The sequence below is a fragment of the Lampris incognitus genome, chromosome 1, assembly GCF_029633865.1.
Source record: "Lampris incognitus isolate fLamInc1 chromosome 1, fLamInc1.hap2, whole genome shotgun sequence".
In the NCBI taxonomy this organism is placed as follows: Eukaryota; Metazoa; Chordata; class Actinopteri; order Lampriformes; family Lampridae; genus Lampris; species Lampris incognitus.
This window is the reverse complement of record NC_079211.1, coordinates 112,874,282-112,902,072: the sequence shown is the minus strand read 5'-3', so window position 1 is coordinate 112,902,072 and position 27,791 is coordinate 112,874,282. Positions and strand designations below refer to the sequence as shown.

The 27,791-nt window shown below is 46.2% G+C and overlaps 1 protein-coding gene across 1 annotated transcript; it reads left to right on the top strand.

The window, feature by feature from the left end:
- Positions 1-192: 192 nt before the first annotated feature.
- On the top strand, positions 193-26,889 carry nr6a1a (nuclear receptor subfamily 6, group A, member 1a). The gene is made up of 9 exons (XM_056293318.1): positions 193-257; positions 11,367-11,597; positions 12,761-12,816; positions 18,356-18,516; positions 19,097-19,327; positions 20,227-20,481; positions 24,269-24,390; positions 24,483-24,635; positions 26,753-26,889. The coding sequence occupies exons 1-9, from the start codon at positions 242-244 to the stop codon at positions 26,887-26,889; spliced, it is 1,362 nt and encodes a 453-aa protein (XP_056149293.1). The 5' UTR covers positions 193-241.
- Positions 26,890-27,791: the final 902 nt, after the last annotated feature.

Here is a 27,791-nt window from a genome sequence, read left to right as displayed (position 1 = left end):
GAAAGACAGAAGAGAGAGAGAGAGAGAGAGAGAGAGAGAGAGAGAGAGAGAGAGAGAGAGAGAGAGAGAGAGAGAGAGAGAGAGAGAGAGAGAGAGAGAGAGAGAGAGAGAGAGAGAGAGAGAGAGAGAGAGAGAGAGAGAGAGAGAGAGTGTCATGAGGCCAAGGCTCCCATGCCCTGTGGCTTTTCTTTAGCGGAATCCATGCTTGAATGGCGTCCAGGCAGACTAGCAGAAGCATGAAATGGATACATGGGAAGGTAAGGGACGTTGTGACGAGTTGTGTTGCTTTTCACGCACCTAATTGTGTGTAAATGAAAGAGACTAGTTTGCTGCAATTGAATAGAAATTTCATTTATTTTGCTCTGCAATGACGTTCATCTATTGGTATATTAAATTCACTTCTACTGAAGGGATTATCCATATGCTGTGATTAAAGAGAGCTGTCCTTTAATTGTTTTATTATCATGGGCTTGCTCATGGTTTTCAACTCTGACCAAGGAACACCAAGATATTTCACCTTGTGACTTGTTCTTCGTGATTGAGGTTTAGATTTTGAGTGCATTGTTTATGTTGGTGCACAGTCGGGTATAATGACCAGTCTCAGCCCTGCTGTGAATTGCAGCGTTGCCTCCGTGTGTATTGATCTCTTATATGGTTGTGTGGCCCATCTGGGAAAGGGTTTGCACACAGTCAGCAGTGTTTATGATGGAGGGCCGGGGGAGGATCTCTGCTGGGCACCCCGGGCCTGCTCCAAACACTACCGACCCAAACCCAACAGTATTCTTAGTCCGCCACAACACGCGTTTAAACAACCACTAAACAGTCTGGGCTTTTTAAAAATTTTATTTCTATCCGACAGCTGACCGTTTTCCCCCCAAAAGACTGAAATTTGTATTAACCTAATTTCCCCCATTTAAAGGCTCTTCTTCGAACGTAGTTGATCGCAAACTGCTCACTTCTTCGGTCCATTGGGTGTTGTCAACTTATTTCAGTTCTCCAAACGAAACAAACCGTGTTGTGACGTTTTAGGCTGCGTTGTTCTGCTCTGTTTGTGTTTGGACGTGGAAGTCGTGAGTTGTAATTTGACATGTTCCACACGGCCGAGCGAAGAAGAATTTAAACTGTCGGTGTAAAAAAAAAACGAAGAAGAAGAAGAAGAAGCCTCGCGCAGCGCGCGCCTCTTCCGTCTCTCCGGCTGCCGGCTGAGTCCGTTTCCGCCATAACGCGCGAGTCCCCTGGCTTTAATATGCTCACGCGCCCCGAGTTCGGCGAGAAGAGACGAACAAAACTTGCGCGCGCGGCCCGTCCGTCGCGTTGATTCGCTTCCGAGGATTTTGGAGCGTCTCACGGTCTCGCGCAGGAAGCGCGTTACTGTATCCCTCCCCTCCCCCACTCGTAATCCGCGGCCGGCCAGCGGCCATGTTGCCGCTCGCGCTGCGGTTGAGGAGGGTCCTCGGTTCTTACCTCCTTGTAAGGCACAACCCCCACCTCGCCCCCACCCCCCACTTACACACACGTCACTTCTTCTATGTCTCCAGCATTAAGGACCTTTTCTTCCTCTACGCTCTTTCCATGAGAACAATTATTTTTGGGTCTCTGTGTGTGTTGGTGTGTGTGTTGGGTGTGTGTGTATGCGTGTTGGCGTGTTTGTGTGTGTGTGTGTGTGTGTGTGTGTGTGTGTGTGTGTGTGTGTGTGTGTGTATGTTTGTGTGAGGGGTCGAGACAAAGGCAAGAGACAGAAACAAAGAAAGAACAGGGGCAAAGGAAGGGCCATACACATACAGCTTGAGCTTGTTTGTGCGCGTGTGTGTTGGTGTGTGTGTGCGTGTGCGTGTGTGTGTGCACGTGTGTGGATGCGGAGGACAGAAGCAATGTGAAGATCAATAACAGCGGGGGAGGTCAGGCACTCTTGTGACTCTGTAATACTCGTCTATAAATAACCGGTAATGGAGGCTGCCTGTTTTTGCGCTGTGTGTGATTTTCCCTCATTTGACCAAAAAAACCCAAAAACTAAAAAATTTTTTTTTAAAAACCCAACCCCCCCCAAAACCCCCAGCATGTTTGTCTGCTGCAACCAAACTATCAACCCTGTCATGTTTTAGACCTGTGTCTTCAAACTGTTGTTGTTGCAACTGCCTGCACCCATCCCCCAGTGAAAACACACAGACCCCCCCCACACCAACACACACACACAAACACACACACAGAATAGAGCTAATTTGATGCGTTGCAGATGTCGTTTTAGTCTATACAATAGTTTCAGAATAAATACATTACTGAGACAGTAGCCTATCTGTCAACACAACACACCAGATGAGACGAGCCCCGTGTGTCCGAGGACTTCTCATCATATATATATTTTGGGGAGGCAGAACAGGGTTGTTGTTGTTGGTGTGAGGAGCCGGTGGTTGATAGCCACCGGGGCGGCGTGTGGACGGCTGCCCTGAATGCAGGAAGACTTTGATTAAAGCGCTTTCATGTGAGCCGGTATCACAAAGCCGGGGCTGTAAAAGCCACTGGATGGTTGGTATCGGCGTGGCCGGGCTGTTTCAGGCCCACATCAAAGCCGGGCGGCCTGCAAAGCCGCTCTGACTAATTAGTGGCGTCACTGTTCTTGTTTCTCAAACTGAATGAGAAAAGGAAAATAGCCCCCATTCAAACAGCACTGGTCTGCTTTTGCCCCACTTGCAGAACGGACCGGTGGTTTTTTCCCTTGATATGGTTTGAATACTACATCTGACTCCTATCTGAGCTTTTTTTATGGGTGACTCGAACATTTCCGGCTGAGTGAGTGCAGCGTGAGTTTTATATATGGCAGGAACAGGGAAGTTTGCTTTACCACAGTTGGATTATATTCAACCTCTGTTTCATTTGCAGATTATAACGTTCTGACATCAGATTACTGGTGACATAACTTGGGCTTCACTGCTGAGGAACAAACATTGACCATGTCAATAGTTACTGATGAAATTACACTATTTAAATAAAAAAAAAGGCAAGGCCTGGGTTGACAACGGCGCCCACTGGTGCTGTGCCCTCACGGGGTACCAATGGAAACTGTAAGATCCGCTCCGGCGACCCCTGAGAAACAGGGAATAAGCTGAAAGAAGAAGAAGAAGAAGAAGAAGAAGAAGTAAAAAAAAAAATGCAACAATAATGAGACTTACTGTTGGTTTTATGACAAGGCCTCAGCAAAATGTGGGGTTGAAAATAAAAGAGGAAGAACAGTAAAGTCTGGGCCGGTAGTGTTGATGGTGTGCTCCGTCACCAGGGGAGGACGTAGAAGCAACCTGGACGTGCTGTAAAGGCTGGCATCACCGTTCATTTTGAGATTTCTGGCATAAAATGTGGCATTACCGTGAAGCTTCACATGTTCAGCACCAAGTCTTACAGCAGCGTACGTGGCGCTACTTAGACGAAGCTTCGTTCTCTAATGTGGAGCGATCTTAAACCAGACCCGGGCTGTATTAGCATAACATTAAATCCTGCCCTGGTTGTCATTACTTAATGCTAATGACTTAGCCTCTAATGCCCGAGCACCTCCTTCATCTCGGTATGGTGCGCCTTATCAGCTCAGCAATATCAACAGGTCACCATTGTCGTATGGATGAACCCAATCTGCACTCCATTAAGTGTGTAGATTAGCATCACAGTGTGCTGAGATAGCAGAGTCCACAGGAATGTTGGAGATGTGTGGCCCAGAAGGCCTCTGGTCCTGCTAACCTCCGTTCCCTCTGTGCAGGGCATGTACACACCGCTCCTAGCAAGGCACAACATGTCCCCCCTCAGGATAGACAGATACAGATAGACAACATGTGAGCCAGAGAGAGGGAGCGAGAGAGAGAGGAGAGCGAGCTTGCAACGGAAAAGTACAGATTCCTCCATCCCCCGCTCTCTCTCAGCTGGGCACGACTGTGAAGAGAAGCCGAGACAAAACCACATGAGTGAAACCTTCACAGGCGCTGTTGTTCCTACACACTAAAAGGCTGCTCAGCATTACACATCAGCTTGTGTCTTACCGGGCAGCAGACAATGAGGAGGTTTGGCTTGGACATGTATGTGTGTCCTCCTCACAGCTACTGTAAGGCCTACGCAGGAGACAAGCTAACCGCTACTAAACCTGCTGACGTTAGCATTGGCACGACTCACATGCACAGTTTTAAGAAATAATTTAGCCTGTTTGCTGTTGTTAATTACCTTGACATACTATTAACACAATTTGTGACTTGACTGACTTAAGCATTGTGCAACTGAAATCAGCAATTGACTATTTGTGAAGCATTACACGGCAGGAAGTGATCACCAAAGTAAAATTTTGATAAGTGCATCATCGTCAGCAAACTGCTTTCATCAGCAAATGAGCCAAGGCGTTTAAAGTCTTGACTTTTGGCAGCTATTGTTTTATCTTCCTCAAAGTATCAAGCAAATAAATAACAAGCAGCTTTCCTTCAATGTGACTGCTCCATCCAGCCTTGCCACAGCATGGTGAATCACCCCAGTTTAGCCATGTTACTACCGTTCTATGTGGGAGCATATCTGGCATGGTGGGAAACAAGAGTGTTGTTTGTTTTCACCGCTGACTGGGGCTTAGAATGCTTGACTTGCATTTCCTGGTTTGCGTTAAAGGTTTGGAGTGAAACCCGGGCTGACCTCTGGGAAACAATGCAGCCTTTAATGGGCCCGGGGGGAGGCTGGGGGAGGGGGAGGGGATGACAGGGCATTTTTAGGTTCCAGAGAGAGAGCGAGAGAGAGAGGAGTTCAAGATGAAGCAAAAGATTGGTGTTATAACTCTCTCTCCTGTCACCTCGGTGGGATTTATCGCCCTGTCTCCTGATGCAGGGCGAAGCCCCCAGCCCAGGAAGACCTTGCCTATCATCCATCCCTCCTGGTTCTTATTGCTCCACTTTTCCAGTTAGCTTTCCAATTATGTTGAATCATTCCAGAAATCCCAGTCTAGTTGTGGGTGTTGACTTTGACCCCCCCTACTACTACTACTACTACTACTACTACTGCTTACTACAACCCTACTACTACTCTACTACTACTGCTACTACTACTAGTAGTAGTAGTAGTAGTAATTCTACTACTACTTCTACTACCCTACTACTACTACTACTACCACTACTACTACTACTACCCTACTACTACTACTGCTACTACGACTGCTACTGCTACTACTAGTACTACTACTACCAGCTGTTGTGTAGTTGTATTAATTGTAAACTAGCTGACCATTCACAAACATGTTGCAGTTCTGCTGACTTGTTGTAAATTGTGCTGGATAAAAACATCTGTAACTCTCTTTCTATTTGATATAAATTCAAATTTAGTATATGGCAGCCACCAAAACTACAACCCCCTCTGGGAGGAGCTGGAGGAGATGGGGGGGGGCTGGAGGAGGTGGGGGGGCTGGGGGTGTGTGGAGGGGATGGGGGACGTATAACGGTGAGATCAAGTGTGTGAAGGTGTGAAGCAGCCTGTTTATATGGTGGCCATGCACTTGAAAGAGAGGGTGATAGATTCGACAAATAAGCTTCTGGAAGCGTGAGTAAAGGAACTAATTGCCATTGTATTTTTCTCTCACTGAAGGAAGTCAGGCATTTCACATAGGGTGGTCAGTAAAATATATGGTTTTAATGCATTCTCTGAATGGCCACATGGGCCAAGAAAAGCAGACAAATGGCTTGCTGAGGAGGTGAGGATCCATGCTATGATTTATTTGATCTTCGATGTGCTTTATGACACTTGAGGCCTTCATATGGCCTCAGGCTTAGCTCCGCTTGCAGAAGACGATTCAAAATAGTGAGCGATCAGTGAGCAGCGGCTGTGCACATATATGTCCCAAACCACAGCACCGCGGTTCATGCTGAGGAAAGAGCCTACTTTCAGCTGAACGTAGCTCGACAATCAGTGTTGAGCTGAAATTTAGTGCAGTTAGTTGGACTCGCTTCTCTGGAAATCTTGCCCAGGTTCATAATGGAGCTTCATAACTGAAAAGCTCTTTATTCAGACCCCACACTGAATCTGAGCTCATCCACTATTCAGATTCCACTTGATGACTCTCAGTCCTCTATGTGGTCCAGCCTGAAGCTTGTTCTAGTCAAGCGTGTGCAAGTCCTCCTTTTTAAAGTAATATATGGCCTGCCATTGGTGGCTTTTGGGTATTTAAAATGCCCCTGCATATGACGGTTTAGTTACCTCAAAGAAGAATTCCTCAAAAAATTAAAGTTCTGTAACTCAGTGGGTCACACATAATGTTTATCAGTAACTCCCAGTTCTTTACATTGCACAAACTGTGCCTGGTGAGAAAAAAACAAAACTGAAGTTGGAGAGAGATTTATGTGTGAGATGTATAAGGGAAGATATTTTTTTAATCGGGGTTCACCGGTATATGCTCCTCCCTGAGATGAATTCATCTCTGTGGTCCCGAGAGTTAATCAGTAGAACAGTTGAATTCTAATCCGGCGGCCAGATCATCCTCTGACCCTATTGTCTCTGTACAGTATGGCTGCCCCGGCAGATTCCCGAGGGGAGCAAAGTAAAACCTCACACCATTTAAATGGTAATCTCTCTTTGGGCTTTAGAAGTCTTTCATTCACTGTTCATTATATCTGGTTGAGGCTTTATGCCGCCGCCACCCCCTCTAATTACCTTTAGTACATGAACCCTGCAGCTGTCTGCGGAGGCCCTCTCCGAGGCTTAGCACTCCACTCCGCCACATGCCTCTGATGAAGAGGTCCTCCAAATTAGACGTGCAGCGACTCAGTCCTCCCTACTCAGACATAAAAGACTGCTACTATAACCTTGTTTATTGTCAAAATATTGCACCTTTTAATCAGTGCTCTGTGGCTGGATTAGCCCGTTACCGACCCCCATATCGTTGGAGGGAAAAGGATGCCGATAGAAATGTAGTGTGCTCGGCAGTTAAGCAGCTTTGTATTTATTCCACATATCCCTACCTGGTACAGGCTAAAAAGGTGTGCAGGCATAACGTCACAGGCTAAAAAGGGGTGTAGGCATAACATCACAGGCTAAAAAGGGGTGTAGGCATAACGTCACAGGCTAAAAAGGGGTGTAGGCATAACATCACAGGCTAAAAAGGGGTGCAGGCATAACGTCGCAAACGCTCATGATGCCTTACAGTACCGTCACTGCACACGCCAGCTGTATGGCCTTTGTCAGAGAAGAGACCTCATGGTCGGCAGGTTGCCATGGCAAATCTGCAGACCAGCTGAAAAAATCTGTGTGTGGGGCGTTAAAGAGACGCAAACCTACTTCCCACATTACAGCCTTAGTGGGCCCTTTAAGCAAGGCACTTAACCCCCCCCCCTCCTCCCCAGCTGCCTGAGGGGCTAAAACTCAGAAGATGCCAGGTTGGGCCGTTCCCAGGTGAACATATGTAACTGGATGTGTGTGAGGCAGGGTGTTGCCGGAAGAACAGCTTACAAGCCCAGAAGGTAAATAAAGACTTGTTTAAAAAAAAAGAAGAAGAAAAAAGAAAAGCACCTAAACCCTAACAGAAATGCAGTGCTGTGCTTCATCAACGGAAGCCTGAACCTTGGAAGTGTTGCTGCCTTGCTCTGCCTAATGACCTACACAGATAATTGAGGCTCTTAAGTTCCCGGTCCCATATTAATCAGATGTCTAAGTTAATCTTCAGACTCAGCAGGCAGCATTAACCAACCTGCTAGACGTTCCCTTCAGACCTGTTCCCAGAGCCACGGAGAGACACCAGCCAGTCTGGCCGGTACTGCAGGTTAAAGCTTTACTATCAGCGGAACCCTGATTTCATTGCTGCTAATGCGCTGCGGGGTCGGAGGAAAGGGCTCAAAGAATTTCACTCCAAAAAATGCGAGTTAAACCACGTGGAAGAATTTGACAGATATTCTAATTATTCTGATCACGTTTGCAATAGCCCTCCCTTTGGCAGAAGACATGAATGTTGCATCCCAAGACGGATAGCTGGGATAAACAGATGTGACCTTGTTAGCTGACATCATAATTAGGGAAAACAAGCTGGTGGGTGGAGGGCGAAGTTGCCGCGTTATCTTCCCCTTTAATGTTGGATCTCGGAGCGATGCTGGCAGAACAAGCCTCGATACAGATCAGCGCACTAGCTACATTCCAACTGCAGTCGAGCTTTGCAGAGCAGGACCATTCACTGTAACCATGGAATCCAACCCATCTGCTCTCTGTGGGGATGGAGAGCTGTCTGCTGTGTGTGTATGTGTGTGTATGGGGGGGGGGGCTGCATGTCTAAGTCTGATAGCCCTTCACACTGTGGACAGCAGAGAATGTGCTCAGACTTAATTCTGGGCTTCCTCCGTGGCTGTCATTATTGTGGCCGGTAGATGGGGGGGATTAAGGGAAGATTTTCAACAGCTTTTAAAGACTGCTGTCTTAACACTTTGCTTTTGCACCGGCCTGCAGGTTACCTTGATGTTCCGTAAAGCAAACCCGAGAATATATGAAGTTCTCAAGAGAAGCACTCAACAGACTACACTTCTCTCTGATCCTCTCTCGAGCTCTCAAGCCCCCTCCTCTCATGCTAACGTGTGTGTGTGTGTGTGTGTGTGTGTGTGTGTGTGTGTGTGTGTGTGTGTGTGTGTGTGTGTGTGTGTGTGTGTGTGTGTGTGCAGACATACATGTATGCATGGACACATCACTTGTATCAGTTTATAGTGTGTTGCAGAGGGCTCACTAGATTTGCTGTTTGGGTCTTTGCTGTCATTGAGTTCCTCCTCTCCTATGTGGAGCATACGATGTTTTGCCGCTTCAAACCTCGGGCACTCTGTAAGTCACCCAGCTATTTTTTTTACAGTGCTTTGTGCAGGACATCCTGTTCCACACCACGTCCTCTGCTGTGAGTCCTCTTCTCGCTCAAGCCCCCATATATCCCCCTCAACATATGTTCCAAATTACCGCCCCACCCTTCCTCACATATTCCTGTCTTAACAACTTTTCACATTTTGAAAAGTTCAGCGAAAACACCCCCCCCTTTTTTTTTGGAAACAAGGTTAAGGTTAATGATCGGGAGCCCACCTATTACTTTCAGGTTACAGGGCTTGCTCTTCATCGTATTAAGGCACCAAATTAATCTTGCTAGGTGTCACAGTAATACTATGAGAGGTGAAACTTTTAGTGTAAATTGATTTTAAAGAGCTCAGTTCTCAAATAAGATGTCCACCATTGGTGGGGGGGGCAAATCTGTCAAAATGAGAGACAGCACAACATCTGCCAAATTATGTGAGACTTTAAAATACAGAGCAGTGGTTTTAAGGTGTGGGGCTCCAGTCCGCTGGGTGGCGACAGAGAGTTTCAGGGGCGGCGCGGGGAAAAAAAAGCAGGAAATACAAGGGACCGTCTGAACCCCGCAGTGGGTATGACGATGTATATTTAAAGTTGGGTCTTCTTCGCCTGGGCCCGCCGCTGCTTCCAGTAACCCGTGGTGGGCTTGAGAGGACTGCACCGTGTGTTTCCCGGAGCGCGTCTTCAGCCGGATAGGTCAGGCTTAGGCCCGAGCAGCGCGCACCACTGTTAGATCCCCCGTTCTGAACCGTTTCAAGGTGACCGTCACTTGTTCAGTTTTCCAACTCCGGAAACACGCACCAGTAGGCACTGGCCTACATACCGATTCTTAACCACGTTTACTGATTTTGAGAGATTATATCAGGACTGAGTGTTCAAAATATACATTTTCAAACTGTAAATGCTAACCGTTTATTTCAAGCGAATTCTTCTTCTTGTTGTTGGGTGAGTCTTGAATTTGGGGCACGTTTGGCCTTTGAAATTTTGACGAAAATAAAATGCTTTAAAATCTTATTTCCCCCCCCAAAAGCTCTGTTAAGTGGTGTGGAACAAATATCTCAGCGTAGCTTTGTGCATCCTACAAAATAAGTTTGATGTTATGATGCTTTTTATCAAAGTTGTAATAGCAAAATGTGACGTAATGACAAGTGATGGTAATGCCACGTGATGGTAATGACAAGTTTCACTTTTTGGAGAAAAAGTTGGCTAAGTCTTAGACTTGCTAAGCTAACTTGTTAGCTAGCATACAATGTACTGTAACGTTGAAAGAAGAAGAAGAGAACCGTACAATGAATATACGTGAATAAAGTGAAGGTTCTTATTTCTGAACTAAAATACTCAACTAGTAACGTGTCTGGTAAGGACTTGTAATAACCATCCTGTCAGGTCAGGACATATAAACCTTCACATTACATTTGTGCACATGAACAAGTCACGCTTCTGCCATGACTGATCACGCGCCTTTGGCATTTCTCGTTTCCATGGCAACCATGTTTGAAAAAACGTTGCTGCTCTAAAATGTTGGGCGTGATGGTAATGACAGATGTATGAGGGACAGCGATATTTAACTATAAAAATGGGCAAACTGCACATAAATAAACCACATGAATTTGAAAAATGTCTTTTTAAATTATTATGAGAAAATGCAAAGTAAAGCTTTAATGAATTTAACAATTTTATTACTTTATTATAGAGGAGAAGTTAAGCCCAAAACAGTGGAATTCTGACACATTTGAATTTTCAACATCCTGACAAAGTATTAAAATGGTGTCATTGAGGCACACATTTTTTTCCCATAGCTAACACAACCTAACTCTAATACAATAATTGCTTTTTCAAAACAACGTTTTTTTTCTTCATGAAAATCTACCCTGGGGACAGAAAAACAAAAAACTCCCCTTAATTGAAGAATCATCCTGTTATGCCTTTAATTAAGATGGGGGGGGGGCGATGCTGGGGGGGGGCGATGCTCAAGTCACCGGGCAAGGTAGGCCCGGTGACTTGATGCTGTCTGTAGGGATGCTCCCTGTCTAATGCTTGGAAAACCCCTGCTAATGAGGGGTGTGTTATGCAGATTTTATTCTTTGTTAATAAAATGTGAGTGGTAAGGATTTTATTTTTGCTACACTGGAGAATAAACAGAAGTGGAAAGGCTCCAAGCAAAACTGGGTATGCTGTGTTAGAGTAGCATAGATGCCATTGTTGCTTGGGAGGTGAAAGGAGAGACTGTAAACATATCACTTGTGTCATTTCAGCTCGCTCCTTTCTCTTGTCAGAGCTGCTGAATAAAACATGCAAGATGTCTGCAGCCTCTGCTGCCTCTCCTGTCCCTTTACCACATGATAGTAAGACCACAAAGACTCCTTTGGATTAGCTAATGGCTGATTTAAAACTGAAGTTTCAAGTCCATGGTCTAAATTAGTAATCTGTGCCTTCAGCAAGGAATTGCCATGTTGTTCTTGTTGTTTTTCATGACGTATTAATTGCTATAGCTGGAGAGCCACTTGGAAATGGCCACAGCTGTCCTAAATCCTCTGTGGTCCTCTTGTGTTTTCCAGATGATCCAGCTGACCAACGTACTTGCCTTATCTGTGGAGACCGCGCCACAGGCCTGCACTATGGCATCATTTCCTGTGAGGGCTGCAAGGGCTTCTTCAAGCGCAGCATCTGCAACAAGCGGGTGTACCGCTGCAGCCGTGACAAGAACTGCGAGATGTCACGCAAGCAGCGCAACCGCTGTCAGTACTGCCGCCTGCTCAAGTGTCTGCAGATGGGCATGAACCGCAAAGGTACGTGAAGGAAGGAGGAGGGGGGAAGGGGTGGCATGGCTCTCAGTTGCTGCTGGATTAGTGAAACCAGGTAGCAGCATACGTTTAGATAAGTCAGTAATACCCACTGACTCATACAGTTTAAAGCTTCGTATTGCAGCTTTTAGCAGGGACAACCAACATACATGGATTGTCCATGTCTGCGTCAGAGTTCCATAAAAGGTTGTGGTTTAGTTCTGTTGCACAGTGCCACCTACTGGATGAGTAATGTAAGTGACGCATTTTGCCCGTTTCCTCTATCTTCTGGGTTTAATTTTGTGTGGTTGGTTTTGGCCACCAGGTGGTGCTGTGATACAAATGGAAATCTCACGGTCAATGTTTTCACTCAATAGACGGAGCAGGGCCACTGGAAAATTATATTTTCATTTAATATTTGAATGTTGGATGGATGCAGTGTGAACTATAGATGGGTATAATACAGAGGTGTAAAAACCAGGTCCAGAAAGTAAAAGTTCAAACCATGTATTTGCTCCACTCATGCACGACAGATTCTAGTCAACACCACTCCTCAACTAGGTAGGGAAAACCAGCTAATGAAATCAGCTGGTTTAGTAACTTGGTTGGAGCAAATACACGGTTTGGACATTAACTTTCTGGACCTGGTTTTTACACCTCTGGTATATATTTGTTAGCCCACCCACCCAATATAGCCATCAGCCATCACTGTATATTATATAGGGCAGCACGGTGGCGCAGTGGTTAACACAGTTGCCTCATAGCAAGAAGGTTCTGGGTTCGAGCCCCAGGGTAGTCCAACCCGGGGGCTTTTCCCGGGTCGTCCTCTGTGTGGAGTTTGCATGTTGTCTCCGTGTCTGCGTGGGTTTCCTCCGGGGACTCCGGTTTCCTCCCACAGTCCAAAGACATGTAGGTCAGGTGAATTGGCCGTACTAAATTGCCCGTAGGTATGAATGTGTGTGTGTGTGTGTGTGTGTGTATGTGTGTTTGTGGGCCCTGTGATGGCCTGGTGGCCCCCTGCTTGCCACCGGATGACTGCTGGGATAGGCTCCAGCATCCCCGTGACCCTGAGAGCAGGATAAGCGGTTCGGCTGATGGATGGATGGATATGAATGTTGTTGTTTTTGTTGTTGTTGTTTTTTTAATGAATGTTAATTATTATTTTGCAGCAATCAGAGAAGATGGCATGCCAGGGGGGAGAAACAAAAGCATCGGGCCCGTCCAGGTAAATAAGCGGGTGTATGAAATAAGCATTTCCAGTGTCTTTCATTTGAAATGTGTTGATGAACACCAGCCCAGCCCAGTCAGGTGAAATGTGTTGTTGAACACCATCCGAGCCCAGTCAGGTGAAATGTGTTGTTGAACACCATCCCAGCCCAGTCAGGTGAAATGTGTTGATGAACACCACCCCAGCCCAGTCAGGTGAAATGTGTTGTTGAACACCACCCCAGCCCAGTCAGGTGAAATGTGTTATTGAACACCACCCCAGCCCAGTCAGGTGAAATGTGTTGTTGAACATCACCCCAGCCCAGTCAGGTGAAATGTGTTGTTGAACACCACCCCGGCCCAGTCAGGTGAAATGTGTTGATGAACACCACCCCAGCCCAGTCAGGTGAAATGTGTTGTTGAACACCATCCCAGCACAGTCAGGTGAAATTTATTGTTGAACACCATCCCAGCCCAGTCAGATGAAATGTGTTGTTGAACACCATCCCAGCCCAGTCATGTGAAATGTGTTGTTGAACACCATCCCAGCCCAGTCATGTGAAATGTGTTGATGAACACCATCCCAGCCCAGTCATGTGAAATGTGTTGTTGAACACCATCCTTGCCCAGTCATGTGAAATGTGTTGTTGAACACCATCCCAGCCCAGTCAGGTGAAATGTGTTGTTGAACACCCCCCCAGCCCAGTCAGGTGAAATGTGTTGATGAACACCATCCCGACCCAGTCAGGTGAAATGTGTTGTTGAACACCATCCCGACCCTGTCATGTGAAATGTGTTGTTGAACACCATCCCAGCCCAGTCAGGTGAAATGTATTGTTGAACACCATCCCAGCCCAGTCATGTGAAATGTGTTGTTGAACACCATCCCAGCCCAGTCAGGTGAAATGTGTTGATGAACACCATCCCAGCCCAGTCAGGTGAAATGTGTTGTTGAACACCCCCCCAGCCCAGTCATGTGAAATGTGTTGTTGAACACCCCCCCAGCCCAATCAGGTGAAATGTGTTGATGAACACCATCCCGACCCAGTCAGGTGAAATGTGTTGGTGAATACCATCCCGACCCTGTCATGTGAAATGTGTTGTTGAACACCATCCCAGCCCAGTCAGGTGAAATGTATTGTTGAACACCATCCCGGCCCAGTCATGTGAAATGTATTGTTGAACACCACCCCGGCCCAGTCAGGTGAGATGTATTGTTGAACACCATCCCGGCCCGGTCAGGCGAAATGTGTTGTTGAACACCATCCCGGCCCAGTCAGGTGAAATCTATTGTTTAACACCATCCCGGCCCAGTCAGGTAAAATGTATTGTTGAACACCACCTCGGCCCAGTCAGGTGAAATGTGTTGTTGAACACCATCCCGACCCTGTCATGTGAAATGTGTTGTTGAACACCATCCCAGCCCAGTCAGGTGAAATGTATTGTTGAACACCATCCCGGCCCAGTCATGTGAAATGTATTGTTGAACACCACCCCGGCCCAGTCAGGTGAGATGTATTGTTGAACACCATCCCGGCCCGGTCAGGCGAAATGTGTTGTTGAACACCATCCCGGCCCAGTCAGGTGAAATCTATTGTTTAACACCATCCCGGCCCAGTCAGGTAAAATGTATTGTTGAACACCACCTCGGCCCAGTCAGGTGAAATGTGTTGTTGAACACCATCCCGACCCTGTCATGTGAAATGTGTTGTTGAACACCATCCCAGCCCAGTCAGGTGAAATGTATTGTTGAACACCATCCCGGCCCAGTCATGTGAAATGTATTGTTGAACACCACCCCGGCCCAGTCAGGTGAGATGTATTGTTGAACACCATCCCGGCCCGGTCAGGCGAAATGTGTTGTTGAACACCATCCCGGCCCAGTCAGGTGAAATCTATTGTTTAACACCATCCCGGCCCAGTCAGGTGAAATGTATTGTTGAACACAACCCCGGCCAAGTCAGGTGAAATGTATTGTTGAACACCATCCTGGCCCAGTCAGGCGAAATGTATTGTTGAACACCACCCCAGCCCAGTCAGGTGTTGTGAGCGCTGGGCCGCAGGTCAAGTTCAGTTCAAGCGCTCAGTTCAGTTGCGGTAAAAGCATTCAGAAATGTGTGTGTCAAGCGCAACACACTGCTTATGTATGTGTACAATAGGGACCCACATAAAGCCTGTGATGACACTGACTCCCGATGTCTTACTGCCGCACACTCACACACACACTGTCCTATCAGTGTTAATAAGCAGTGAATTACACACCAACATCAGGGCTCCTGTGTAGTCACTGACTCAACTCAACTAACACAATTTTGTGTTATGGTAGTCCTCGCCTCAGTGTGTTAATACTCTTATCATGTTGTGTTGTGTTAGTCCTCGCCTCAGTCTGTTAATACTCAACTCTTAAAATGTTGTGTTGTGTTGAGTCCTCGCCTCAGTGTGTTAATACTCTTATAATGTTGTGTTGTGTTAGTCCTCGCCTCAGTGTGTTAATACTCAACTCTTATAATGTTGTGTTGTGTTAGTCCTCGCCTCAGTCTGTTAATACTCAACTCTTAAAATGTTGTGTTGTGTTGAGTCCTCGCCTCAGTGTGTTAATACTCTTATAATGTTGTGTTGTGTTAGTCCTCGCCTCAGTGTGTTAATACTCAACTCTTATAATGTTGTGTTGTGTAAGTCCTCGCCTCAGTGTGTAAATACTCAGCTCTTATAATGCTGTGTTGTGTTAGTCCTCGCCTCAGTGTGTTAATACTCAACTTTTAATGTTGTGTTGTGTTAGTCCTCGCCTCAGTGTGTTAATACTCAACTCTTATAATGTTGTATTGTGTTAGTCCTCGCCTCAGTGTGTTAATACTCAGCTCTTATAATGTTGTGTTGTGTTAGTCCTCGCCTCTGTGTTAATACTCAACTCTTATAATGTTGTGTTGTGCTAGTCCTCGCCTCAGTGTGTCAATACTCTGATAATGTTGTGTTAGTCCTGGCCTCAGTGTGTTAATACTCTTATAATGCTGTGTTGTGTTGAGTCCTCGCCTCAGTGTGTTAATACTCTGATAATGTTGCGTTGTGTTAGTCCTCGCCTCAGTGTGTTAATACTCAACTCTTATAATGTTGTGTTGTGTTAGTCCTCGCCTCAGTGTGTTAATACTCAGCTCTTATAATGTTGTGTTGTGTTAGTCCTCGCCTCAGTGTGTTAATGCTCTTATAATGTTGTGTTGTGTTAGTCCATGCCTCAGTGTGTTAACACTCTTATAATGTTGTTTTGTTTTAGTCCTGGCCTCAGTGTGAGATAATACTCTTATAATGTTGTGTTGCGTTAGTCCTGGCCTCACTGTGAGATAATACTCTGATAATGTTGTGTTGTGTTAGTCCTAGCCTCAGTGTGTTAATACTCTGATAATGTTGTGTTGTGTTAGGCCTGGCCTCAGTGTGTTAATAATCTGATGGTGTTGTGTTGTGTTAGTCCTGCCCTCAGTTTGAGATAATACTCTGATGATGTGTTGTGATAGACCTGGCCTCAGTGTTAATACTCTGATAATGTTGTGTTGTGTTAGTCCTGGCCTCAGTGTGTTAATACTCTTATAATGTTGTGTTGTGTTAGTCCTGGCCTCAGTGTGTTAATACTCTGATAATATTGTGTTGTGTTAGTCCTGGCCTCAGTGTGTTAATACTCTTATAATGTTGTGTTGTGTTAGTCCTGGCCTCAGTGTGTTAATACTCAACTCTTATAATGTTGTGTTAGTCCTGGCCTCAGTGTGTTAATACTCTGATAATGTTGTGTTGTATTAGTTCTGGCCTCAGTGTGTTAATACTCTGATAATGTTGTGTTGTGTTAGTCCTGGCCTCAGTATGGTGGTGAATATGGACAGAGTGAGTGAATGGATGGTCATGAGCACATCTGACCCCAGGCTAATTACCAGCCGTCCAGCTCGAACCCTCACCGTTCACCATAGGAATGCAGCACATCCATCACAACTCCTCCCATGCACTGTTATTCTTTCTTTATGTAACAAGCAGAACATGAAAGTGTTTGTCATTAGAACATTTGTACGGGTGTTAATTAAGAAGGGACGGTGGGTCATTAGAAAATGTATACTGGTGTTAATTAAGAAGGGACGGTGGGTCATTAGAACATTTATACTGGTGTTAATTAAGAAGGGACGGAGGGTCATTAGAACATTTGTACTGGTGTTAATTAAGAAGGGACGGTGGGTCATTAGAACATTTATACTGGTGTTAATTAAGAAGGGACGGAGGGTCATTAGAACATTTATACTGGTGTTAATTAAGGGACGGTGGGTCATTAGAACATTTGTACTGGTGTTAATTAAGAAGGGACGGTGGGTCATTAGAACATTTATACTGGTGTTAATTAAGAAGGGACGGAGGGTCATTCGAAAATTTATACTGGTGTTAATTAAGAAGGGACGGTGGGTTATTAGAACATTTGTACTGGTGTTAATTAAGAAGGGACGGTGGGTCATTAAGACATTTATACTGGTGTTAATTAAGAAGGGACGGTGGGTCATTAGAACCTTTATACTGGTGTTAATTAAGAAGGGACGGTGGGTCATTAGAACATTTATACTGGTGTTAATTAAGAAGGGACGGTGGGTCATTAGAACATTTATACTGGTGTTAATTAAGAAGGGACGGCAGGTCATTAGAACATTTATACTGGTGTTAATGAAGAAGGGACGGTGGGTCATTAGAACATTTATACTGGTGTTAATTAAGACAGGACGATGGGTCATTAAGACAATTGTACTGGTGTTAATTAAGAAGGGACGGGGGGGGGGTCATTAACACTGACAGCTGTTTCCATTCAGCTGTTGAATTAATGTAGTCAGAAGTGAAGCAGCCCCAAACGATGAAGAGCAGAGAAACAGCTGAGAACACATCGGCTGTAGGACAACAAAGTGTCTGCCTGTCTGTGTCCGTGTCTGTCTCTCTGTCTGTGTATCTGTCTCCATCTGTCTGAGTGTCTGTCTGCATCTGTGGGTCTGTCTATCTGTGTCTGTGTCTGTCTATCTGTGTCTGTTTTTGTCTGTCTGTCTCTGTCTGTGTGTTTGTCTGTCTGTCTGCCTGTGTGTGTGTCTCTGTGTGTTTCTGTTTGCTTGTGTGTGTGTCTGTCTGACTGCCTGTGTGTGTGTTTTGTGGGCACACTAATACATGTGATGATGCGTTATTGTCAGTTTATTTTACTGTGTATGGAAAAGATTTTATCTTAGCTGTGTTGGGCACACCACCAACCCCCCAACTACACACACACACACACACACACACACACACCTTTCTTTCCCTTACTGTGTGTGACCTTGCTGCTTTGCGTTCTCTGAATAACAACACACTGTCAGTGAATTCCAGTCACCTGAACCCAGACACACAACGCCCCGACTCACATGCACATCATCACACAAATATTAGAAGCAACACTGGGAATTTTCTGGTAAAAAAAATCATTCAAAACAACAGTGTCATCAGTCCCTCCACCATTCTGCTGTCCCTCCCTCACCCCTTTTTCCCCCCGTCTCTCCCCATCTCCCTCCTCCGTCTCTCAGATCACCGAGGAGGAGATTGAGCGGATTATGTCGGGGCAGGAGTTCAAGGAGGACGCTCCGGAGCACACTTGGGGCAACAACGGCGACAGCGACCACAGCTCCCCCAGCAACGGGGCCTCCGAGGGTAACCAGCCATCCCCCGCCTCCACGCTGTCATCCAAGTGAGTTCTGAGCCCGGCGGTGCTCGCGTTCACCCCCCCCCCCCCCCGTAACCATCACTGAGACGATGGGCCGCCCCTTAACCGCCTCGCACCTTGCCCCCTCCCCAGCCAAATCAATTACGCTATTCATCAGTGGCGAAGATATGCTCTGCACCCCAGACCGGCAGATAATGCCACGCTATCGGCGGAGACGGGTGCGTTGTCTGTCAGTGCTCATCAAGGCCGAACAGTGTCTAGGTGCAAGTCCGGCGGCATGCATTTTAGTCTTGCCGTCTGTAAACAATACCCTTATCTCCGCAGCCGTACGAGCTGATTGCAGTAGCGGCTGGCTGAGATAGGCCGCGCTATCAAGCCACATCTCGCCAGCGGTGAATGGCAACAATGCTGCGCATTAGCGGCCGACTCCACGGTATGCGGCGCGAGGTACACAGTGAGCCGCGCGGAGGGGAGTCGTCTGAGAGCATGTGTAATATTGTGTCTGTCAAATCGTCATTTGATCTGTGGATCAGCGTGCATGCTTATCTGCCCCCTGCAGGCATTTTTGCGTTTTAACTGTTGACCCTCCCTCTCTGCACCCCAGTCGCTCTTTAGAAATGAACGGCTACACAGCTGCCCTCAGAGACCAGTACATCAACACCTCCATGTCCACACACTACCAGCTCCTGCCTCACCTTTTCAGCTACGCCACCCAGTCCGGCCTGCTGGCGCCCCAGCCCCACAACCTCTACCCCCAGTCCCACCCCCTCGTGCTGCAGCTGGTGGCAGCCGAGGACCTGGCCCCGCTGGCAACGCCGATGTTGATAGAAGACGGGTGAGTCACTTGACACAGTTGTGTGCTCTGAATCCCACGGATGTTTCACATTCTGAGCTCACTTTGTGATAAGTGATGACATCATATGTGGCCTTACTGGTCCGCACTGTTAGCTTAAACAGAAGTGCTGCTGGGCTCGATCCCCACCTTCTCGTTGTATGGTTTTCATGCAGGTTCTCTTGTTTTCTGTCACAGTCCAAACTATATGTGTTTAGTGGATACCAGACCCTAAATTGCCCCCTGGAGTGAATAAAAGAGGGTATATATTCATTCTGGGCCAACTCGAGGATCACTGGTTCAAATCCCCGTGTTGCCTCCGGCTTGGTCGGAGGTCCCTACAGACACAATTGGCCGTGTCTGCAGGTGGGAAGCCAGATGTAGGTATGCGTCCTGGTCACTGCACTAGCGCCTCTTCTGGTCAGTCGGGGCGCCTGTTCAGGGGGGAGGGGGAACTGGGGGGAATAGTGTGATCCTCCCACACACTACGTCCCCCTGGTGAAACTCCTCACTGTCAGGTGAAGAGAAGCGGCTGACGACTCCACATGTATCAGAGGAGGCATGTGGTATTCTGCAGCCCTCCCCAGATCGGCAGAGGGGGCTGGAGCAGCGACCGGGACGACTCAGAAGAGTGGGGTAATTGGTCAAGTACAATTGGGGAGACAAAGGGGGAAACCCCCCCCCCCCACCACCAAAAAAAATGTTCTTCATGTATTTGTGTGGTTTTCATGCAGGTTCTCTTGTTTTCTCTCACAGTCCAAACTATGTATGTAATTGCCCCCTGGTGTGAATAAAAGGGGGTATATGTTTAGAGAATGGACGTTGTGTTTCAGTCAACATGGATTTGCATGTGTGCAGGATCAGTTGTTGAACTTACTGTACGTCTTGGGTGGTCATCTTAGGTACAAAGTTACGCAGGTGGAGCTGTTTGCCCTCCTGTGTCGCCTGGCGGACGAGCTGCTGTTCCGCCAGATCTCCTGGATTAAGAAGCTGCCCTTCTTCTGCGAGCTCTCCATAGAGGACTACACCTGCCTGCTGAGCTCCACCTGGCAGGAGCTCATTCTGCTCTCCTGCCTCACCATCTACAGCGCGCAGATCTTCGGAGACCTGGCTGACGTCACCGCCAAGTACACCCCATCGGACGATGAGCTGCAAGGGTGAGTTACTGTGTGTGTGTGTGATCCAACGCCTGCTCTCCCAGCCAGACACCTTCGACACACCTCCCCGCACTCCACACGACGACACTAAAAACAGTCAACGTTAGGCAAGGCTGCCACCAGACCGCCCTTGGTGTTATCAGAACTGCCGGTCTGCATGGGCTAGCAGTTAGCTAGCCTGCCCCGCTTCCGCATCCTGTCAGACCGCCCTCGGTGTTTCCTCTTCGGGCATAGCTCCAGGCAGGGCCGTGGTCCCTGGGCCCACAGCACGCAGCAGACCAAGCTCTCCCAGCCATCAAACAAAGACAATTTAGACACAGACGTGGACAAAGACACTGCATGGACGGTACTGGGTGAGACCGCTGCAAAACGTGAATTTTCGCTGCCATCTTCCCACACCGGAAGTGGACCAGTGATGTGTATTGCCTTATTGTGTGTCAAAAGACTGGAGAAAACAGTGTTAGAAGTCACTGTATTTTCTCCCTTGCACCACAAATATCACAAATTCCCTCTACTTCCATTCTTCAAATATTACAGTTTAATCACTTTGCTGGTGAGGAAAGTGATTAAACTGTAATATTTGAAGAATGGAAGTGCCACCAGTGCCCCCCCCCATGATAGTTTCTGTTTTCCTCATGACATGAATAAAAGACCCTTATCAGCAGCATGTTTTACCTCTATGGTCATCTTATTATTTTTTCTATTTAATATTTTTTTTAAATTAATTTTAATATGTAATATTAGACTAATATAATAATTATACATAAAAAAATCAACATTAATTTAATTAAACATATTATTAATATTATTTATTAATATAAAGCTATTATTATTTTATTATTTCTGTTTTTCTTGTTTCTATTTGTTTCTATTTTCTTATCTTGTATCTTGTTAGTTTTTGGTTATTAGAACGTGAGTCCGTAGTAGAGCCCAGTTTCCCCTGGGGGATGAACAAAGTGTTCTGATTCTGATCTTGTAGCCATTTTAAATCAGCTGCAGTGCAGTAAAACACATGTGGAGGCGTAACTTTCATACCAAGTGTCGGCAGCGTGGATGAGAACCGCCGTGAACGTGTTTGGTGGAGGCTCACACAGAGTGACTTTCATTGCCGCCGAGCCCTCGAAGGAATCATTAAGGTACACGATTCCTAAAACACTAGACCGAGTCTCACGGGGTCGTGCCAACTCAGTATTTCACCAGAGTGAAAGGCGGGCGTCGGGAATTAATTGTTCCCCTCGGCAACAGCTATCTCCTTCAAAGGCCAGCTGTTCTGGTCTCATGAGTTCAACTGGGACTGGACAGGGGCCAGGTTAGCGGCGCGTGAACAGAAGGATTCCTCAGGACAGGGCTGTGGCTAGCACTGTCTGGGGCTAACAGCTCGGCACTGTCCAAGCTAAAACACCATGTGTTTGTGTGTGTGTGTGTGTGTGTGGGGGGGTCTTCTCGGTGTAAATCAGGCCTACATTATCCCACCTCATGGCAGGGCACATTCTCTTCTAATGTTCCTCGGGATTTATGACCAATTAATTTAGCCAACATTTTGGCATTTTAGAAACGTGTAATTTACAGCGACAGTGCTAGCTAGCGTGAACTCGTAGTGTAAAGGTTCCACTGGGAGGGCCACTTGGAGGGCCACCGGAGACATGAGAGTTCCTTCAACCAAAATTACTTGCCCCACTGAAATGATATCAAACTGAACACAACAAACTCTTTAGGGATATTCTACAATCCCTATTCCTTTTACCTGCCCCCCCCTTTTCTCCCCAATTGTATCCAGCCAATTACCCCACTCTTCCGAGCTGCCCCACCCCTCCTGCCAATCCGGGGAGGGCTGCAGACTACCACATGCCTTCTCCGATACATGTGGAGTCACCAGCCGCTTCTTTTCACTTGACAGTGAGGAGTTTCGCCAGGGGGACTTAGCGTGTGGGAGGATCACGCTGTTCCCCCTCCCCCCTGAACAGGCGCCTCAACCGACCAGAGGAGGCGCTAGTGCAATGACCAGGACACATACCCACGTCTGGCTTCCCACCCGCAGACACAGCCACTTGTGTCTGTAGGGATGCCCGACCAAGCCGGAGCTAACACGGGGATTCGATCTGGCGGTCCCCATGCTGGTAGGCAACGGACTAGACGGCCATGCTACCCGGACGCCCGCCAGCCGCTTCTTATCACCTAACAGGGAGGAGTTTCGCCAGGAGGATGTAGCGTGTGGGAGGATCACGCTATTCCCCCCAATTCCTCCTCCTCCTTGAACAGGCACCCCGACCGACCAGAGGAGGCGCTAGTGCAGGAACATTTTTGGAGATTTTACTTTCCTTTTTAGGTCATTCCATTCTACTACTGAATGTGTGATAAAGCTGACCGACCACCCCATGTGCTTTTTTTCATTTTACCTTAAATCACAAATCAGATCAGGGCTCAATGGCTTATTATAGTTTAAATATTTGTGCTTTCTTATAATATACACTACCGTTCAAAAGTTTGGGATCACCCAAACAATTTCGTGTTTTCCATGAAAAGTCACACTTATTCACCACCATATGTTGTGAAATGAATAGAAAATAGAGTCAAGACATTGACAAGGTTAGAAATAATGATTTGTATTTGAAATAAGATTTTTTTTACATCAAACTTTGCTTTCGTCAAAGAATCCTCCATTTGCAGCAATTACAGCATTGCAGACCTTTGGCATTCTAGCTGTTAATTTGTTGAGGTAATCTGGAGAAATTGCACCCCACGCTTCTAGAAGCAGCTCCCACAAGTTGGATTGGTTGGATGGGCACTTCTTTGAGCAGATTGAGTTTCTGGAGCATCACATTTGTGGGGTCAATTAAACGCTCAAAATGGCCAGAAAAAGAGAACTTTCATCTGAAACTCGACAGTCTATTCTTGTTCTTAGAAATGAAGGCTATTCCATGCGAGAAATTGCTAAAAAAATTGAAGATTTCCTACACCGGTGTGTACTACTCCCTTCAGAGGACAGCACAAACAGGCTCTAACAGGTACTATTTAATGAAGATGCCAGTTGGGGACCTGTGAGGCGTCTGTTTCTCAAACTAGAGACTCTAATGTACTTATCTTCTTGCTCAGTTGTGCAACGCGGCCTCCCACTTCTTTTTCTACTCTGGTTAGAGCCTGTTTGTGCTGTCCTCTGAAGGGAGTAGTACACACCGGTGTAGGAAATCTTCAATTTCTTAGCAATTTCTCGCATGGAATAGCCTTCATTTCTAAGAACAAGAATAGACTGTCGAGTTTCAGATGAAAGTTCTCTTTTTCTGGCCATTTTGAGCGTTTAATTGACCCCACAAATGTGATGCTCCAGAAACTCAATCTGCTCAAAGAAGTGCCCATCCAACCAATCCAGCTTGTGGGAGCTGCTTCTGGAAGCGTGGGGTGCAATTTCTCCAGATTACCTCAACAAATTAACAGCTAGAATGCCAAAGGTCTGCAATGCTGTAATTGCTGCAAATGGAGGATTCTTTGACGAAAGCAAAGTTTGATGTAAAAAAAATCTTATTTCAAATACAAATCATTATTTCTAACCTTGTCAATGTCTTGACTCTATTTTCTATTCATTTCACAACATATGGTGGTGAATAAGTGTGACTTTTCATGGAAAACACAAAATTGTTTGGGTGATCCCAAACTTTTGAACGGTAGTGTATATATATATAGACTATGTATAATACAATATAAATAATATAAGTATATTCATATATTATATTTATTTATTTTCTTATCACTTATATTTTTCTTGTATTATATTTTGTGCTGGTTTTCTCAGGTTCAGCGAGGACGGGATGGAGGTGATGGAGAGGTTAATATATCTGTTTCGCAAGTTCCACCAGCTGAAGGTCAGCAACGAGGAGTATGCCTGCATGAAAGCCATCAACTTCCTCAACCAAGGTAACAGTGACGCACAGTACTCTGCCATATTACCATGTCCCATGAGTATCCCCGCACGGCGTACTGTATCCCTCACCCGTTCAATCCCGCAGATATCCGAGGACTGACTAACGTCTCCCAGCTAGAACAGCTAAACAAGCGCTACTGGTACGTGTGTCAGGACTACACTGAGTACAAGTACCCGCACCAGCCCAAACGCTTCCCTGAGATCATGATGTGTCTGCCAGAAATCCGCTGCATTGCAGGTAAGGACGGGCGGCCGTGAGGCGACACGTTAATCCATCTTCTGTTTACTGTAAGTGTTCTGCAGTTCCTACAAACTTGTTGCAAGTTAAAGCCCTTTGCACACTAAGTCCCAATTTTTCATACGCGGTTTTTTTAATCCGTTATCTGAAAAAAATCTTCACACACAGAGACCTTGCATGTTAAATCCGATTTGCTTGTTTTTTTCTATTTGTTGCAAAAATGTTCCGTACAAAACACCAGGGAGGATGACTTTGTGGTTATTTCTGAGGAGCAATAGAAGAATAAAATAGGCTTAATCCAGTTCTGAGAAGGTGTCGAGCAGGGCCAGTTTTATTCTACTTCAGGGTGTCGGTGGTCCAGTTTGACATATTATCGATACTGAAATCCCCACATTACATAGAAGAGGACCAGCCGCCACAGTCCAGCTGACTCTGGGCAGCATCTGGCAGTATTTCTAAGGTAGGGACACACACAGGGCACGGTGGCGCAGTGGTTGGCGCAGTTGCCTCACAGCAAGAAGGTCCTGGGTTCAAGCCCCGGGGTACTCCAACCTTGGGAGTCGCCCCGGGTTGTCCTCTGTACGGAGTTTGCATGTTCTCCCCGCGTCTGCGTGGGTTTCCTCCGGGGGCTCCGGTTTCCCCCCACAATCCAAAGACATGTAGGTCAGGTGAATCGACCGTACTAATTTGTCCCTAGGAATGACTGTGTGTGTGTGTGTGTGTGTGTGTGTGTGTGTGTGTGTGTGTGTCGACACACCCTGGACAGTGTCTCCCTGCCTGCTGCCCAGTGACTGCTGGGATAGGCTCCAGCATCCCCACGACCCTGAGAGCAGGATAAGCAGTTTGCATGATGGATGGATGGACACACACACACACACACACACACACACACACACACACACACACACACACACCCTGTTGTGCCATAGGAAAACTGTTGCTGTGCATCTGATTCTTTTGATAGATGTGAGAAATCAACACTCCTGAACATTTTTTCAGTGGATGGCATTTTCAGAGTTGTGTAAACTGAATGTATCATGTGTGAACTTCACCCTGGAACGACCAAGACCTGCCGCTCCCTGAATGCTCCTAAAATTGCATTTATTTGCATTAAAATGGGTTTTAGATCAATAGCGCAAAAAAATAAAAATAAAGTTATGATAAGAGCTACCTAAAATGACCATGGACAGTCAACATGACCATCTTGTAATTTGAATTTGTCCTAGAAACACACTAGCGTCCTCCAGTGGAGAGAAATAGTCTAAACTTGATGTTTGATTATGTCCAACATGTCTGGTTACACACACTGTTACAGACGCACCATGACTACCACCGAGGCGCTGCAGTATTTACAGGCGTTGGACTGCGGCCATTTTAAATTGTTTGAAAAATAGTATTAAAGTTGTTAAAATGTTAATTTTGGTGTCAGTTGGTTTCATAACAGACATACTAACATATGTAATTCATTAATATCTCAACTGGGTATTTATCTTTACAGAATATAGAGTTTAAAAACCAGCGGTCATTTTGACCGTCCATGATCGTTTTAGTGAAATCCCAGTTTAACGTACAAAATGACCGGTTGTATTTATTTTTTTCTACTACTACTTTCGGCTGCTCCCGTTAGGGGGCGCCACAGCGGATCATCCGTTTCCATCTCTTCCTGTCCTCTGCATCTTCCTCTGTCACACCAGCCACCTGCATGTCCTCCCTCACCACATCCATAAACCTCCTCTTTGGTCTTCCTCTTCTCCTCTTCCCTGGTAGCTCCATATTCAGCATCCTTCTCCCAATATACCCAGCATCTCTCCTCCACACATGTCCAAACCATCTCCATTTAATGTGTAAACATTTCAGATAAGAGACGTGGACTTGGCTTTTGGGGTCTGATATGTATTAGCTTCTTAGATCTTCACGTCATTTGATGGTCTTTCCCCAGATTCACTTCATTTGTCATCTTGAGTTTTGTTCTTTTGGAGTAACATGATTTTTCCCCCAACTGCCACTTCCGCCCCCCCCCCCCCCTGCAAAGCCTTGGACATTGTCATTCCTGTGTACCTGTGCCTCAACTAGACGGCAGCCAAACACTAATGTGCTCGGGGATTCTTTGTTTCCAGGGAAGCTGGTAAATGTCCCACTGGAGCAGCTCCCCCTCTTGTTCAAAGCAGTCTTGCACTCCTGCAAATCCAGCCTCAACAGCTACAAGACTGGCCCTCTGCCCTGTGGAACCACAGGAGCCTCTGCTGGAAACTAGGGCCCCCCTCCCTCTCCAAAGCATCAGGGCCGCCTCTCTTTCTCAGAGCTGGTCCGAGGGCCGAGGGACTGGTCTCTTCTCCTGTGAATGTGACAAGCAGCTAGTTTTTGTTTTTTTTAAACTTTTTTCTTTATATATTTATTACACGACAGAGCTGAATGTATGCTGATTTACACTGTGCACATGCTTCTGTATAAAACACATGCACAAGGTTGCATTGGTTTTTTGGAGTTTACAAGTGTGTATCCAATTTGCTCAATGTGTCGGTGTTGCCATTGTTAGAGCTAGAATTTAAGATTATTTTATTCAGATGTGGACAGATAGACATGCTAACGAGTGTTTGAGACTACCTCAGGAAGATGTTTTTACTGTTTTCAGGTACCTTTTTTTTTTTTTTTTTTTGCTTTTTGAAATGAAGTTGCCCATCCTGAAACTGAATCCCTGTGGATGCTTTGGCACCTCAATCAGAGACTGAATGTTTTGAAGAAGCTGCATAAACCAAAGATTCACACATGCGACGTGTTTCAACTGTGATATCACAGACTGACTTGTGGGCAGTCTGCCGCTCCATCTGTGTAGAGTCTCAGACATCTTGTTCATCGGTGGTCTTGTCAATTTTACATTCCACGAGTGGTAGGACAGTTGGTGGATTTGTGGGATCTTCATTTGGGGGGAAGAAAAAAAAAGGAGCATACGGGTATTTTTTACAATCATAGACTTGGATCTAAGGCTTTATTGCAGAGGAAGGGGGGGCTAGCTTTGCTGTTAGGTTTTTTTTTTTGACCAAAGTGTTATGCAAAACTTTTTTCCAAACACCCATTGATGGGTCGGGAGCTGTTAGCTCAACAAAGTGATTTCTTATCAATGAAGGATCAATATAAGAAATTAATTAATCTGTGCCA

Coding starts and splice junctions, on each gene's coding strand:
- nr6a1a (XM_056293318.1), top strand. Junction 18,517..19,096: donor GCCTCCACGCTGTCATCCAA/GTGAGTTCTGAG, acceptor TCTGCACCCCAG/TCGCTCTTTAGAAATGAACG. Junction 24,636..26,752: donor AGAAATCCGCTGCATTGCAG/GTAAGGACGGGC, acceptor CTTTGTTTCCAG/GGAAGCTGGTAAATGTCCCA.